At 33.7% G+C, this 16627-nt stretch overlaps 2 protein-coding genes across 2 annotated transcripts; both read left to right on the forward strand.

Moving 5' to 3' along the window:
* Positions 1–2858: 2858 nt before the first annotated feature.
* LOC138338848 (uncharacterized) lies at positions 2859–6812 on the forward strand. The gene is made up of 5 exons (XM_069289931.1): positions 2859–4205; positions 4335–4537; positions 5117–5264; positions 5382–5542; positions 5690–6812. The coding sequence occupies exons 1-5, from the start codon at positions 2859–2861 to the stop codon at positions 6810–6812; spliced, it is 2982 nt and encodes a 993-aa protein (XP_069146032.1).
* A 5207-nt stretch (positions 6813–12019) lies between these two features.
* Positions 12020–16185, forward strand: LOC101263554 (DUF21 domain-containing protein At2g14520-like). The gene is made up of 11 exons (XM_019216023.2): positions 12020–12387; positions 13172–13248; positions 13340–13423; positions 13702–13815; positions 13961–14047; positions 14130–14269; positions 14353–14440; positions 15140–15213; positions 15431–15564; positions 15647–15918; positions 16008–16185. The coding sequence occupies exons 1-11, from the start codon at positions 12210–12212 to the stop codon at positions 16047–16049; spliced, it is 1290 nt and encodes a 429-aa protein (XP_019071568.1). The 5' UTR covers positions 12020–12209; the 3' UTR covers positions 16050–16185.
* Positions 16186–16627: the final 442 nt, after the last annotated feature.

The following is a 16627-nucleotide window of genomic DNA, read 5'->3' on the forward strand; positions in this document are numbered from 1 at the left end:
TTATGCTTATGTTCTAGAATTCCCCTTATATTCTCGCACATTCCACATACTTGGCGTTTTGGTTTTCATCTTTTCATGATGCTCATACAAGGCATTTAGGATCATCAACGGGGGATTCGTTTTTACATCCGGGTGTTCGAGTTACTATGGTTAGTCTCTTTATTTCCGGAGGATTTCATTTACTTTTCAGTTTAGTATGGATGTCATGGGTCTTTTCCCCGCCTCCTCTTTATAAATTATAGACTTCATAGATAGTTAGTATAATGAAGGAGTCTGTATTATTTATTTATTTTATAATCTTTTTTAAAGACTTTAGGTGCCTACTTTATGCAGAGTTGAATAAGTTTTTTCTATTCAGTGTTTTCTTTTGAAATAAAGATTTCTATTTTAGTTTCATGAATTCTCTTCAGTTTTTAACAATTTTCTTCAGTTTTTAAGTTTTGTATGCTTAAGTTAGTCTTTCGCTTGTAGTCAGACAGGATGATGGTTCGGTTGGGAACTGGCAATGGTTTTTGAGTGTCTGTCACGTCCAGGGTGTAGGTTCGAGTCGTAAAATCAAGGACAGATTTGTAGACCAAGTAGAAAAGTATCACATATTCCTTGATGTTATGAAAGACTTAAATTCTCAATGGTTTCCAACTAAATTTTACCTATTTTTGTGATCTTTATTAAAAGATATTCTAGTTTGGTGATTTATAAGGAACTGCACTGCGTCTTTAAATATTCCTCACATAATTGATCATGTCGGTGTCATAGAAACTGTGAGAGAATTGATTAGAGGGCATCCTGTCTGCTCCATGTATTTAATGCTTTTGTGCCCAATGGCTATAAAATATTGCTCAATGATGAAAACAAGGTTTCTTCAAAGAAAACAACTATCAATGAAGAAGAAAGCAATTTAGTTGAAAATATAAAGGTTGCATTTCTGTTATCTATGATTTTACTAATAAAAGTAAGACTTATATTTTTTTTTAAAGAATTGGATACATAGATATTAGACAATCTTTATGTTCTTGTTTCTTACTATTTTATTATAGGGATAATGCACAAGTACCCCCTCAACCTATGCCCGAAATCCCAGAGACACACTTATACTATACTAAGGTCCTATTACCCCCTTGAACTTATTTTATAAGTAATTTTCTACCTCTTTTTAGCCTACGTGGCACTGGTTTGGAAAAAAAAGTCAATCATCGTTGGACCCACAAGATAGTGTCACGTAGGCCGAAAAGGGGTAAAAAATTATTAATAAAATAAGTTCAGGGGGGTAATAGGACCTTAGTATAGTATAAGTGTGTCTCTGAGATTTCGGACATAGGTTGAGGGGGGTACTTGGGCATTATCCCTTTATTATATGTGTAGGTTGTGGTACTGTTCAATGAACATCCTGATTTGATAAATGAGTTTACTAAATTCTTGCAAGATTCAGCTACTCCCAATCCATTATCTAGTTTACTCCTTGTATTGAATTCCCTCTTGCTCTGTGGCTAAGATATAATCCTTAATGATGAAGTCAAGCCTCCTTTGGATAAATCAATTCACTTTGAACAAATATTCAGCTTTTGTGAATAAAATAGAGGTTACATTCTATTAGCTCGTGATTTTACTAATTAAAACTTATATTCAAAATACTTTAGTAATACCTTATTGACTTATACTTTTTTGCAGATATATTTAGTTACTAACTATGAGTACAAATCCTTCTTAGATATTATGAACGGATGTCAAAGAGGTGTACCATGAGGTGAATGTTTTTTTATAATTTTAGTATATAGACGATCTTCATGTTCTTGTTCATTACTACTATTTTCTTATATATGTAGGTTTTCGTACTTCTCAATGAGCGTCAAGATTTGCTAGATGAGTACTATGGATTCTTACAAGATTTAGTTACTACTAATTTGTTGTCTAATTTGGACGACACTAAAGTTTGATGAATTGATATATAGCACTTTTGTTGTTCTATTCGGGTCAAATTTACAGTTAGTAAGTGGATTTAATAGAATTGTTTAATTTAAAACTTAGATTATATTGTACTTTATTGTTAATCAATTTTTTCCTCTAATCCTGCATTGTTTAATTGATATAAACTTTTAATGTGCGAGGTGTATCTTTTTTCATTTTTATCATTTTGGTAAATAATTTATTATAAATAAAAATATATTTAGATAACAAAAGTTAAGGGTTCTAACATTATCAAATGTCTACAAACTAATGATCTTGAGAAGCGTGTTACTTTAGATGAATAAAAAAGAGATTATGCACAATTACCCCCTCAACCTATGCTTAAAATCCCAGAGACACACTTATACTATACTAAGGTCCTATTACCTCCCTGAACTTATTTTATAAGTAATTTTCTACCCCTTTTTTGCCTACGTGGCACTAGTTTGAAAAAAAGTCAACCATCGTTGGACCCACAAGATAGTGCCACGTAGGTCGAAAAGGGGTAAAAAATTATTAATAAAATAAGTTTAGGGGGGTAATAGGACCTTAGTATAGTATAAGTGTGTCTTTGGGATTTCGGGCATAGATTGAGGGGGTACTTGGACATTATTAATGAGAAAGGTGTTATTACTTTGCTAACTAAATTAGTTATAACAAATTATAGTTAGGATCTGTTAGATTAGTTAGTTAATATTTTAAGTTCTATATAAAGTAGTGTTTTAGTTGTTTTCATTAACTGTTTTTGGATTCCTCTCTAATGAAATAGAAGTGAGGATATTTTCTTCCAAATCCTTCTTCTTCTTCTTCATCTTGTTCAATTGTTTCTACATGGTATCAGAGCAATCAACCATTGATATGGTCTGAATTGAAGTTTAACAAGGAAGAATTAAAGTCGTTGATGAAGTTCAACAATGGTTGTTACTGTCGACAATGAGTTACCGGAAAAACTTAGACACAATCATCCTCTTTTTTTGAGTACTGCAGACACGTCTGGAGTTGTATTGATTTCCATTCAACTTACAGGTGCTGAGAATTATTCCGTATGGAGCAGAACGATGAGAATAGCCATACTTGAAAGAAACAAGTTGGGGCTAATCGATGGAAAGTGCAGGAAGGATGGATTTTGTCCTAATTTGAGTGATTTGTGGGAGAGATGCAATGCAATTGTCCTTTCATGGATCATGAATTGTGTTTCAAAGAAATTATTGGGTGGAATTGTTTACTCTACATATGAATGTTCTGTTTGGCGAGATCTTAAGGAGAGATTTGATAAGACGGATGGATCAAGGATCTTTCAACTACATAGAGAAATTGTCACATTGGTACAGGGTACGAGTACTATCGCAGAGTATTTCACAAAATTGAGATTGTGCTGGGCAGAATTTGATTGCATTGTGCCTTTTCGTGGTTGTAATTTCACAGAATCGAGAGGTTTTGTAGAATTTATGAAACAGCAGAAGTTGTTACAATTTTTACTAGGTCTTAATGAGACTTATGAGCAGGCTAGAAGTCAGATCTTGATGCTAGTTCCTCTTCCTTCTGTTAATCAAGCCTATTCAATGATGATTGAAAGAGAAAGCCAACGAGTCATAGCAAACTCAGCTAGGAATGTTAATAATCTGGAGATAGCAGCTCTTATGACTGCTCGTCAAGTTCCTAACAAGTTTAAAGGGGACTGGAATGCTCAGTGTGATCATTGCAAGATGATGGGTCATACTAAAGCCAATTGCTTTAGGTTAATTGGATATCCTTCCAACTTCAGATTCAAGAAGAAAGTTGGACAGCAAAATGATTCTTATGAGAAGGAAGGAGAAAATCGAAGTCATGCTCACAATATAAGGGATGAGGAAAGTCGATCACACAATGATGGATCACAAGCTCGAGCAGCTCATGTGAATTTTTGTAATGATCAAGGTTACAATAACTATCCTAGAAATGATAATCTTCATGCTGATTGGAATAGATCACACATTCCTTCACAACAACACCTACAGATGATGCAACAATATGATAAATCATCACATCTCAATCAGTCTAATCTGGGACAGCACAAGGCTGATGATGTGCCAGAACCTTCCTCCTCAAATATGTGCAGATTATCTGATTCGAAAATGGGAGCTAATTTTTCTAAAGCATTTGCTTCCTATGCATGTAATGATGATAAGGAATGGATAATAGACACAGGTGCATCCAACCATATGATATCTCATAAAGAGATGTTGAATTTTAGGAAGCCTGTTGCTGACTATAACAAACAAGTACATTAGCCAAATGGAGGGATCGTAGAGGTAACACATATTCGTAGTTGTGAATTGATGGATGGAAGATCTGAGAAAATTGTTTTATACATTCCAGATTTTAGATATAATCTGCTTTTAGTATCTCAGATCACTAAGGAACTACAATGCTCAGTTCATTTTTTTCCTAATTATTGTGTGTTCCAAGACCTCTCAAGTGGGAAGGTACTGGAGATTGGTGAAGAAAAGAATGGCCTCTATATGATGAGTCACAGAGAGAGAGGTGTTGATTGCTCACCAAAAGGAATGGTTGCTTCCAAGAATAAGCTGGACATCCTTCTTTGGCATAGAAGGTTGGGTCATGCATCTGTAGGAACTATGAGTCATTCTTTTAATATTGATCCTAATTAATGCAAAAGGATTTTAGACAAATGTGATGTGTGTCCATTAGCTCGACAAACCACATTACCCTTTCCTAATAGTGAGAATAGATCTTCTTGTATTTTTGATTTGTTGCACTTGGATGTATGGGGACCATTTCATGTTCCTACTTTTGATGGTTATAGAATGTTTTTGACTATTGTGGATGACCATTCTCGTATGACTTGGATATTTTTGATGAAATTAAAGAGTGATGTGGTGGTAGTGTTAACAAATTTCTTTCAGCTAGTCAGTACACAATTTGGAAAAAGGGTCAAAGTGTTGAGATCAGATAATGGCACTGAATTTGTCAATTCTAATTGTCATGCTTTGTTTACATCACTTGGTATTGTACATCAGAAAAAATGTGTTTACACACCACAACAAAATGGGGTGGTGGAGAGGAAAAACAGATATCTTCTAGAACTAGCCAGGGCTATCAGATTTTAGGGTTCTATACCTATTATATACTGGGGTCATTGTGTGCTTGGGGCTGTGTATATGATGAATAGATTGCCATCTATAGCTCTCAACAACAAGTCTCCTTTTGAAGTGTTTCATGGTGTTAAAGGGTCCTTAACACACCTCAGAACAATAGGTTGTTTATGTTATGCTAAGTGTTTACCACCTGGAGATAAGTTTGAAGCCAAAGCTGTTCCTGTAGTACATATGGGTTAATCTGTAGTTACAAAAGGCTATGTGTTATATAACCTAGCCACTCATAATTTTTTCATATCTAGAGATGTTAGTTTTAGGGAGGATTCATTTCCTTTCTAGAATACATCTCCATCTCCTACTGCTTTCTTGGACATATCTCCTACTGAAGATTCTCCTCCACATGATGTTCTTGATAGGCCTGACATTGTTTCTAATATTGAGGTTGATGATGTTGATATTTCTACTTTGCCTGTTGGTGTTAACTCTATGCCTTTGAGACAGTCACATAGAGTTAGGAAACAACCTACATGGATGACTTATTTTGTCACATATGCTGCCTCTACTTCATTACATCATCCTTTATCACATTGTTTGCATTATGCCAATTTATCCTCACAATATTAGTCCTATTTGTGTGCTTTTTCTAGCATCACTGAGCCTAAATCTTACAAGGAGGCATGTTCAGATCCTAGATGGATTTCAGCTATGAAAGAAAAGATTCAAGCACTTGAGGCAAATAAGACATGGCTTATAGTACCTTTACCCTCTCACAAGAAACCTATTGGTTGTAAATGGGTTTACAAGATCAAGTTTAAGGCTGATGGTACAAAAAAGGGCATACTGATGAACCAAAGAAAATATGCTTTAGAATTGATAGAGGAGATGGGATTGACTGCAGCTAAACCATCTTGGACACCACTGGATATCAATTTGAAGTTAACAAATACATTGCTAGATGAAGCCATGAATATTACAGATAGCAATAAAGCCATGAATATTACAAATGATCAAGTACTGGCAGACAAGGGTCCATACCAAAGATTAATTGGAAGATTGTTATATTTGACACTATCTAGGCCTGACATTGGATTTGCAGTACAAACCTTAAGTCAGTTTCTGCAATGTCCAAAGAAATCACACATGGAAGCAGCTCTTAAAGTAGTTAGATACATAAAAAGAGAACCTACAATGGGAGTGTTGATGAGCAGCAAGAAAGACAGAGAATTAATAGCCTTCTGTGATGCAGATTGGGCAGCATGTCCAAATACAAGAAGATCAGTGGCAGGGTTCTTAATCAAACATGGAGAGTCTTTGATTTCTTGGAAGTCAAAGAAACAAACAACAGTATCAAGAAGTTCAGCTGAATCAGAGTATAGAAGCATGGCTTCTACTGTATCAGAATTAGTTTGGATCATTGCATTATACAAAGAATTAGGAGAAGAAATACATCTACCTGTAAAGCTTTTCTGTGATAGCGAAGCAGCCTTACAAATAGAAGCTAATCCAGTCTACCACGAAAGAACAAAGCACATTGAAGTCGGCTGCCATTTCATCAGAGAAAAGATACAAATTGGGTTGATTCAAACACTATACATAAGGACACAAGAACAGCAAGCAGACATTATGACAAAGGGGCTGGCAAGAGCACAACATGAGCATTTGGTTTCCAAGCTGGGAGTTTTGAATGTATTCGTACCTACCAGCTTGAGGGGGAGTAATGAGAAAGGTGTTATTACTTTGCTAACTAAAATTAGTTATAACAAATTATAGTTAGGATCTGTTAGATTAGTTAGTTAATATTTTAAGTTCTATATAAAGTAGTGTTTTAGTTGTTTTCATAAACTGTTTTTGGATTCCTCTCTAATGAAATAAAAGTGAAGATATTATCTTCCAAATCCTTCTTCTTCTTCTTCATCCTGTTCTTCTTCATCTTGTTCAATTGTTTCTACAATTATCCCAATAAAAAATGTTTACTTACCCCTTAACCAGAAAATAGATATAAAAATTGGTTTTGTTTGGTGAAAATCATTGAAATGAACTTCCTAATTTGTCATCAAATTCAATTCCTTATGATAATAAGTATCTATAATATAATTCATTGATCAGTCAATACTTCACCCCAATGTTAATTGATAACCATTTCATGTTTAAACTTAATGATGCATGTTTTTATTTTTGCATAAGACACTGTATAAGAGCCTCCATTTCATTCACCAATTCCAACAAATAATAATTTGGTACGAAAATGTTACAAAAACAATTATTTATACGTTGTGAAATGTTAATAAACTTCATAATTGCCTCTAACATTACTTAAGAGTATTGTGGCTCTATCTAATTAGTCACAAATATTGATGGATATATTTTCAAAACTCAAATATCTAGTATTGTTTTATTTTTTTCGTCAATATTACTACATTACATCTCAAATTAACAAATCAACTAACTCCTGATTTTTTTAGAAGTGATATTGTTTCAATATGAAAAAAAATTACTCATAAGTCATACGTTGTATTTTGCAAATGAGACGCATTTATTCAATATTTTAAATATCTAAAAACAAAAATAACAGGGACAAAAATATTTCAACTTCCGCAGTCTCTTACGTTTAATATAATGTGTTACAATTTCTAAGAATCCTCTGATCTTCTTATTCTAAAATATTTTAATGGTCTTTGAGATTGTTCTGTGATGGATTGTTCTTGAGTTTGAATTTTAAGGAGTTAAGTTTGACGACTATCAATTTTTTTAATCTAGACAACCTTAGATAGGTGATGTGATGATTCTAAAATGTCTGAAACTTGTTATTTGATCATGTTGCACTATTAGTTTGTGTTAAGGTAGTTTTAGATGAGTTTTTGCTACGAGTTCAATGATTTGTGTTTAATTGTCGTTGAGATTTAATGGTACCAGCTAAATAAACGAGGTACATTGTCTATAGACATCCAAGGGATGCTTTTATAAGTTAATTGAATTAGTGGATTGTCCATTTAGTTTTTTGATGAATTACTTATATAATATATATCATTTATTTATTTTATCAAATGTGTTAAAGACTTAATTTGATATTTTATGCCGAGTTAGATAATTTATTTTGTTTAGAGTTTTTTTTTGAGTTAAAACTTTCTATTTAAGTTTCATGAATTTTATTCAACTTTTAAGGTTTGTATGCTTGAGTTAGTGTTTTGCTTGTAGTCAGTCAGGATGAGAGTTCGCTTGAAAATCAGGAATGGCTTTCGTGTGCCGGCTATGTTCAGGGTGTAGGCTCGGATCGTGACAAATTTGATATCAGAGTACAGAGTTCAAGTGTCTTAGGGTGTCTATGAGTCGTGTCATGTAGGATCTTATTTATGGTTGTGAGGGCCCCACAACTATAAATGAGAAATTACCAACATTTAAGAAAAGTTTCTCTTCTTTCATACTCTTAATTGTGCAATAGATCTATGTCATAGAGACTTATTCTAACTCATGTGTTCTCCCATCCTTTGAACAACCCATCAAGCTAGAGGTGGTTCAAAAGCAAAGTCAATTCTTTGTCAATGATCTGTTCTTAACAAGAATTTTGAGGAAGTCGCGAGCCTCCATAAGAGCTTCAAAGAAAACCAAGAGTAAGTTAAGTATTCAATTTCAGAGGAATGCACCCATACAAATATGAATCGTGTGTTTAGACTAAAATCGGGTTGTAGTATTTTCTGTAAGCCTTTTTTCATCTTAAATCCTCTTTTAAGTTGTATGTTTTGAGATTGGGTAATATTTTCGCCTGAAAAGGTACTATAAGCTATGAGATCATGAGTAGTAGTAGTAGTAAAAGAGTCCACTAGTAGTCAAAGATCCTAGAGTTAGAGGAAAGTATGCAGAGGTTTAGTAATCCTAGAAAGGGCGATAGTGATGAGGCAAGCTATGTTACTATATCTTGTTGGAAAGTATGCCCCCTCCAATCAGTCAAGGAACATGTCCCTTGACTCAGCAAGAATAGTAACTAAGAATATGTGTCCACTTATTTTGATGTAACCGTTCCTCAGCTCAGTTACAATAACTAACAGTAAGATAAGTGCTGAAAGTAAAGATTGAACAAACAACTTTACGTGGAAACCTCATTTATCAAGGGAGTACAACAACAACATGTCTCAACAGGACTTTTCGAACTGCGTTTCACTAATCTTCTCAAAAGAAAAAGTAAAATCAGTTTTACACCAAGATAATATCCTGCTAATCTCTATGCTAAGTAATACACCTTATCACTTAGACGAGTCAGAGTAGATACAACACTACCCTCTAAACTATCCCCCTAGATAACATAGACTCCAACTAAGCGGATACCGCACCGCCCACTATACTAACCCAACTTATTAATATAAAATTTTATAGTAAGACCCAAAGTTACTCCTAATTATGTTCTTGCAAGACTCAAACCAAGTTTGAAACGGTTCTAACAAACAATGAAACGAATCCTACAAATAAAGCTCAATAAAAACAATCAAGAACAACAACAAGACCAGGTCCCTTGCAAACTTCTTTGTGAGTTCTTTAAAAGGCTTGTTGTCTAACATCCTTCTTTGCATGAATGAATTTATTTGTTGTTTGTCATGTTTACTGTTGAATGTCTTGAATCGGACCCGTTACAGACCAGGTCCCTTGCAAACCCTATTTTGTAATTCTGTTTTTGCATCTCCATAATAAAACTGCTCCCTCTCTTCCCGTGGACGTAGCCAATTTATTGGTGAACCACGTAAATCTGTTGTCTTGTTTTTCGCGTTTATATATTTTCTCGTATTATCTCAAATTCCGCACAACATTTACTAAGTCAACCATAAAGTTATTGATCGTTGGACAAGCAACTACGGCCATTCTGATTGGTGTAGTATGTTGACGCCTCACCAAGCTCTGACACGACAGCTTTACAATTGTTCTCAATAATAGATCTGGACGAGAGAACTTAACAAGTGACCAGGTCCCTTTGTTTGTGAGACACTAAAACAGACAATCTCGTTCACTCTTCCTATTGGTGCACGAAAATTCACTTTTCACAGACCACCTGACATGACAGGTACTCCATTTGTATCTGGACAAGAGCACACTATCAGGGACAAGGTCCCTGCATTTGTGAGGATCATAAAAAAAAAACCTAGAATATAACATATATCATTCACCACTGTAAGAGACACTAAAATAGAAGAAAATTTATCTCCTTCATTTAGTTATTTTGTATTTTCTTTATACTTATATTACTTACTCTAAGCTTAGTTTTACAACGATGTTGCTTTGATTGTAATATTAATATTTTTATCAAGCAAATTATTTATTTTTCTTATTTTTTAATAATTGACACAATGACACACATGCATTTATACTAAACTAATACTCCCTCAATATTAAAAAGACCGATTTATTTTGACTTCATAAGAAATTAAAGAAAAAAGAAGACTTTTTTGACTTTATGGTCCTAAACTAATGTCAAATGTATCAAAAAATCATTTAATCGTGTTGCATTAAACATAACATATCAATGTATAACATTGAGCACCCATTCACCCCGACGTAACATATATATTGTTATACATAAATATCAAGAAAATTGATCATATATAACCGGTGAACACCCACGACACATAAGTCTGCTTGGGTGCTAATGACCCTAGTTTTCTCGTGGGCGTGGGATCTATTCCCGCATAAGGAAAAAACCTTTTTCTTACTTCTTTTATCACGTTTGTTTTATAGGATAATGCATAAGTACCCCCTCAACCTATGCCCGATATTTCAGACATACTTATACTTTTACTAAGGTCCTATTACCCCTGAACTTATTTTATTAATAATTTTCTATTCTTTTTTAGCCTACGTGACACTATCTTGTCGGCCCAATGTTGGTTGATTTTTTTTCAAACTAGTGCCACGTAGGCTGAAAAGGAGTAAAAAATTTATAAAATAAGTTCAAAGGCGTAATAGGACCTTACTATAGTATAAGTATGTCTCTGAAATTTTGGGCATAGGTTGGATACTTGTGCATTATCTCTTTGTTTTGTATTAATTAACTTTTCTTTTGCCTTTATTTATGTTTTCTGGCCTTCTATTTTCTAGTAATTCTACCTTTTCTTTTCCCTTTATCTAATTTACTTTTTGAAAAGTAAAATTACTAATTTATTATAGCCAAGAAAAAAAAAATGGCTATCAAATATTTCAATAAATTACCATTTCTAAAGATTTTGAACAGTTCTATTTTTTTTAATTAAAAAAGAAGCACCATATCGAACTATATGGAGAAAATACATGACAACCCCATTAAATTTATACCTAATTTTCAAATAGACACTAAAGTTTGGGAGTCATACTGCCCCACGAAACCATTTTTAACTATTATAAATATATAATTTTGACAGCAATATTAATCTCAAATCATGGGCGTGTGTTTACTCTCAAATAAAATATTATTTATTTTATTGCTATCCATTAATAATGAATCGGGTAATACCGTAACCATTCACACATTCAACCCTCAAAATGTAATTTAATTAATTTACTGTTTTTACAATTGCAGTAAAAGGAATTTTGAAAGAGTAAAAAAGATTAAAAACACATAATAGTCAAATAATTCTACACTTATTAGAGTTATATGCGACCTAATTAATAATAACTTTATGAAAAAAAATAAAGTTAAAACATCCACCATCTTAAAACCATTAATTCTCATCATATCATGGGAAAAAGTAAAATGAAAGCCAAAAAAAGGAAATGAGTATTTTTTTTCAGAAAAATAGGTGAATCTTTCTAAAACCGAGAATAGTACTACTACTTATGGGTAAAATAATAATATCAAGTATTTTGGGAAGGCAAAGTGCGGTATTGTTAATACTCTTTTCCAACCGAAAAGCCTTTTACCGTTAAATTGCCCCCTTTTTACGGCAAACTACCATTAGTCTCCGTAAAACTAGAATTCAGTGTTTTCCTCTTTCTGTGTTTTACTTCATTTTGAACTGATATTCAATCCATTCTGCCTCGATTCCTTAGAAAGAAACAAAAATAGATCGCTATACATATTTATATATGTATGTATATTTATATTTATGATAAGTTATTATGAAGCAGCTTCACAGATGGAGGAAATTGATATTAGTTTCTAAAAAGCTGACGTTTCTGAATTTGTTGAATTTAATATTTATCAACTTTTGAATGGGGGTGGAGTACACATGTTGCGAGTCGGAGTTCTTCAATCATATAGTGATCATTGTATTTCTGGTAATATTTGCGGGAATGATGTCTGGCCTTACATTGGGGTTAATGTCGTTAAGTCTTGTTGATCTTGAAGTCCTTGCAAAGTCTGGAACTCCAAGTGATCGTAAAAATGCTGGTATTTAATTATCATTGCACCTTTCATGTTAATTAAGCTATTAGATTACACGATCACAAATTCAACGTGATATCTGGAGTTGGCTACAACAAGTAGGTGTACATTTGACATTTTACTAAAAAGACAAATTACTTTTAAGGGAGAGATACTATTTAACCATTCACTTCATATGCAGTGTTGTAGAGCCAAAATTTTCACTAAGGTTTCAAAATATGAAGAAGTAAACACACAAAGAAGTCAAAGCATTTCAACAATCTATTGCGTATATATCTGAACAAAAAAGTTAACGTTGCATAAACAATGTAATTTTCCGTTAAAGGATTCATCTGAACCCCTCAACCCTATCTGCTCTGTTCACAAGTATCATTCATACCTAACAATTTCCACAAAATGGAGACCCAACTTATAACTTGTACAAACCTTTCCATTTTCCTAATATATCTTATGCATTTGTTCGTAAAGCTACTAATTTGAACGCTGATGCTTCTGGAACACCTCTAACATAGATGATAAAAGCTCTTGATTTTTTTCCGCAATACTGAATACTCACTTTAAAAGCAATCATATTTGTTTGGTTTTGTTGAATCTTTTGTTTTCTTGTGCCTCATTGGGAAGAAGAGAGAGTTGTAGTTACATCGTTATGACTGTATGATGCTGGTCACTGGCTGGACCAGTTAGTTCTAAGTGTGTTTAGTTCTCAATAGTTAATATGAAATTCAATGATTAAAAATTTGAAATTGTGAATCCTGTTGCCTTACTATGGAACTTTGTTTTGGCTTAACAGCGAAGATCTTGCCTGTTGTACAAAATCAGCATTTATTGCTCTGCACCCTACTTATATGCAATGCTGCTGCCATGGAGGTAAGCAACTATGATAGTGTATCTTTTGAGGAAAATTTTCTTGCACTAGTAGGATATCCGCGTTTCTGAGAATTCATTTAAATCATTGCAGGCACTTCCCATCTTTCTTGACAGCCTAATTTCAGCTTGGGGTGCTATACTTATTTCTGTCACATTGATTCTTCTGTTTGGTGAGGTGAACTTACTTTTTCCTTAACCGACTCTATGAGGAGTGGGCGTCCTGCATTTTACCTTCCCCTGCAATACAAAAGTCTCATATGCGTGTCACTTAATGATAACTGAAGTTATTGTTAGAACTTTTTAGGTTAATCAGAGATGATTTATGCTTATAGTACTGGTTTGCCTTCTTTGATGTTGCTGTAATTTGACGTTTTCGTTTACCGAGTAATCTGCATTGAGGATTGATGAATTTAGCAAATATTGAATTTACGTTATTATTCTATGGTTGAGCAGATCATACCTCAGTCCCTTTGCTCTAGACATGGACTGACCATTGGTGCAACTATGGCCCCATTTGTCCGCGTTCTTGTTTGGATCTGCTTTCCTATTGCATATCCAATAGGCAAGGTGAACTTAATTATATTAGGCATGGTCTTTTCACTTAGAAATTTTCCAATGATGGCCAATCGAACCAACTGCTTATTGTAGTACAAGTTAATGTGCCTAATATATATATTGTTGGCCTGAACCTCTTAGTTTCTATTATTTGCAGCTATTGGACTATCTGCTAGGTCATCAAAATAGTGGTCTTTTCCGACGAGCTGAGTTGAAAACTTTAGTACATTTTCATGGAAATCATGTAGGTTTTTAATTGCTAAGCAATATATAGTTTTAGCTTGTGCTAGAATTAGAATGAATCATATTATTTTCCATTTCTACAGGCTGGTAAAGGTGGAGAGCTAACAAATGATGAGACAACTATAATTGCTGGTGCTTTGGAGCTTCACGAGAAAAGAGCCGGTGATGCTATGACCCCCATATCTGATATCTTTTCAATTGATATTGATGGGAAGTTGGACAGGTTTTGCATACTCAGAATGTCCATATACAGATATATTTGCATGAGTATTCAAGCTGCTTCATACTCTTTTATTTTTTCCACAGAGATTTGACCAATTTAATTTTGGAGAAAGGGCATAGCAGGATACCAATCTACTTTGATCAACCTACAAACATAATTGGACTTCTTCTGGTACTATTTCTCTTATTTCCATATTCCTGGCAAATTTTGCGTTCCACATAATTGAAAGAACAGTTTTTGCTTATGTTATTAGTTGTTACAATGTATGAAAAAAATAGCCATTTCACTACTTCCGATTCACAGTTCCATGATGTTATTAGTTGTTACAATGTACGAAAAAATATCCACTTCACTACTTCCGATTCACAGTTCCATGTTTCACTTTTGCTTTGGAGCCCGTCGTATTTGTCTTTTGATGGCCCAAGATACAAGAAAAGGGTCTTTTATGCTCCAAATAAACTCTTTTCTTGTCCATAATTAAAAGATAGTGACTACATGAAGCAAAAGTAAGGTCTTTTGTGAGCTTAAACATGATTTGGAGGTTATTTTCTTTCCAGAAAGTGAATAGGCCGTCTCTTCTTTTCCATGACGACAGAAATATGTGGAAACACAAGCACATGTTATTCTACCAAATGATGATTCTCGCACATATATAAAACCTATCTATGTGGGAACACAAGCAGGCGTTAGTCATTTCAATATCTCTTGTTTTCATTTACCCTGACCATGCAGTGTAGACAAGTTAAAATTCCATTTGATTTGTCAATACAATAAGTTCTTATACCCCAACCAAGTACATAAGTAAATAGTTCCATTTCTCGGGTAATACAATAAGTCATATGTTGATGTACTTTTCCCGTGACCTTGTAGGTCAAGAACTTATTAACCATCCATCCAGCAGATGAAACCCTTGTAAGAAATGTTACCATCCGAAAGATCCCAAGGTATATTTTGGTGTTGCTCATGTAAATGTACTCTATATATATATTTGGACGCATTATCACCCTAACGCACTATCACCCAGCTACTTTGAATGTATTATCTGTGATTAAGAAGTAAAAAAGAATATCCATAATTCAACTAGCTTCTCCTTGTCTATTAAATTTCTCCCTTTACAAGATAAGGTACCCAAATACATGATTTACCTTTTTTATGATGCAGGGTCTCATATACCATGCGATTGGATGACATCTTGAATGAGTTTCAGAAAGGTCATAGTCATATGGCTGTGGTTACAAGAGAATGCAACAAAAAGACGACGGACCAACCTGCTAGCAATAGTGCCCTTGCTCACAGTGAGCATCTTCTGCTTTCTGTGTCTTCTCACATGTTAACTTTTTTCTGATATGAACGTATCGCTTTGTTTTACCTATCTAGATTCTGTTGAGGATGTGATAGTAGACATTGATGATGAAAGACCTGTTCCCGAGAAGATTACAGCTACATCATCACAGAAGGGTAAGAGTAGTCTTCCCAATGGTGGAAACAATAATTCAGCCAGGAGAATTAGGAATAGGAGCAGGATGTCCTCGAAAGATATGTATGCGGACATTTTGCGGATAGATGAAAATGATCTGCCAAATATCCCTGATGATGAAGAGGTAGTTGGCATAATAACTATGGAAGACATTATTGAAGAGCTTTTACAGGTAAAATTACTCCAAGATTTTGGATTAAAATGGTTTCCATGATTTATTTAGTTGCCAAGGTATTAAATTGTCAATTGTCTTTTATGTAGGAGGAAATTTTTGATGAGACGGATCATACAAAGCATTTATAGCAGCAGTTCTTATTGTATTAAATATAACAAATTACTGATGTATAGAAATTGGAACATTTTGTATGTATGAGAAATTCAATCTACTGGACTACTCATATGCTAGTGTATACTAGCCCTATTCACTAGATTGAAAAAACTTGACATCCAAATTCTATAAAATTAGCAATTTAAACAAAATATTAATTAGAAATCTTGAGTAAATAAAATACACCCACAAAATGAATTATTTAGTATTGTCTTCTTTATATTTACATACATATTATTTTTAATATAGTATTCTTAATTGACGTAAAATCATTAATTAACTTAGCTCAAAGAGTAATATTATTATTGATAATGTTAGCAAAAGAAATGAACGACTAGTCGAATAAGATGTGAACAGAGACAAACTGATCTTTTCTATTGCTTTCTGAAAACAACTATATAAGTCTTTTAGATAGAACTCGGAAAGAACGAAAACTAGAGAAAAAATAGGGCAGTAGTTTAGCACTAACAACTCATCACTTGCTAATTGACTAATATCAACTAATTAGGACTCATAGAGCAAGTTAGCCGGAAATATAAAAGACTCGTAAAAG

The sequence above is a fragment of the Solanum lycopersicum genome, chromosome 10 (genome assembly GCF_036512215.1).
Source record: "Solanum lycopersicum chromosome 10, SLM_r2.1".
Classification (NCBI taxonomy): domain Eukaryota; kingdom Viridiplantae; phylum Streptophyta; class Magnoliopsida; order Solanales; family Solanaceae; genus Solanum; species Solanum lycopersicum.

Coding starts and splice junctions, on each gene's coding strand:
- LOC138338848 (XM_069289931.1), top strand. CDS start 2,859: ATGGTTGTTACTGTCGACAATGAGTTACCGGAAAAACTTAGACACAAT. Junction 4,206..4,334: donor TTGCTGACTATAACAAACAA/GTACATTAGCCA, acceptor TTAGTATCTCAG/ATCACTAAGGAACTACAATG. Junction 5,543..5,689: donor AACTCTATGCCTTTGAGACA/GTCACATAGAGT, acceptor TGCTTTTTCTAG/CATCACTGAGCCTAAATCTT.
- LOC101263554 (XM_019216023.2), top strand. CDS start 12,210: ATGGGGGTGGAGTACACATGTTGCGAGTCGGAGTTCTTCAATCATATA. Junction 13,424..13,701: donor TGATTCTTCTGTTTGGTGAG/GTGAACTTACTT, acceptor ATGGTTGAGCAG/ATCATACCTCAGTCCCTTTG. Junction 14,048..14,129: donor TACATTTTCATGGAAATCAT/GTAGGTTTTTAA, acceptor CCATTTCTACAG/GCTGGTAAAGGTGGAGAGCT.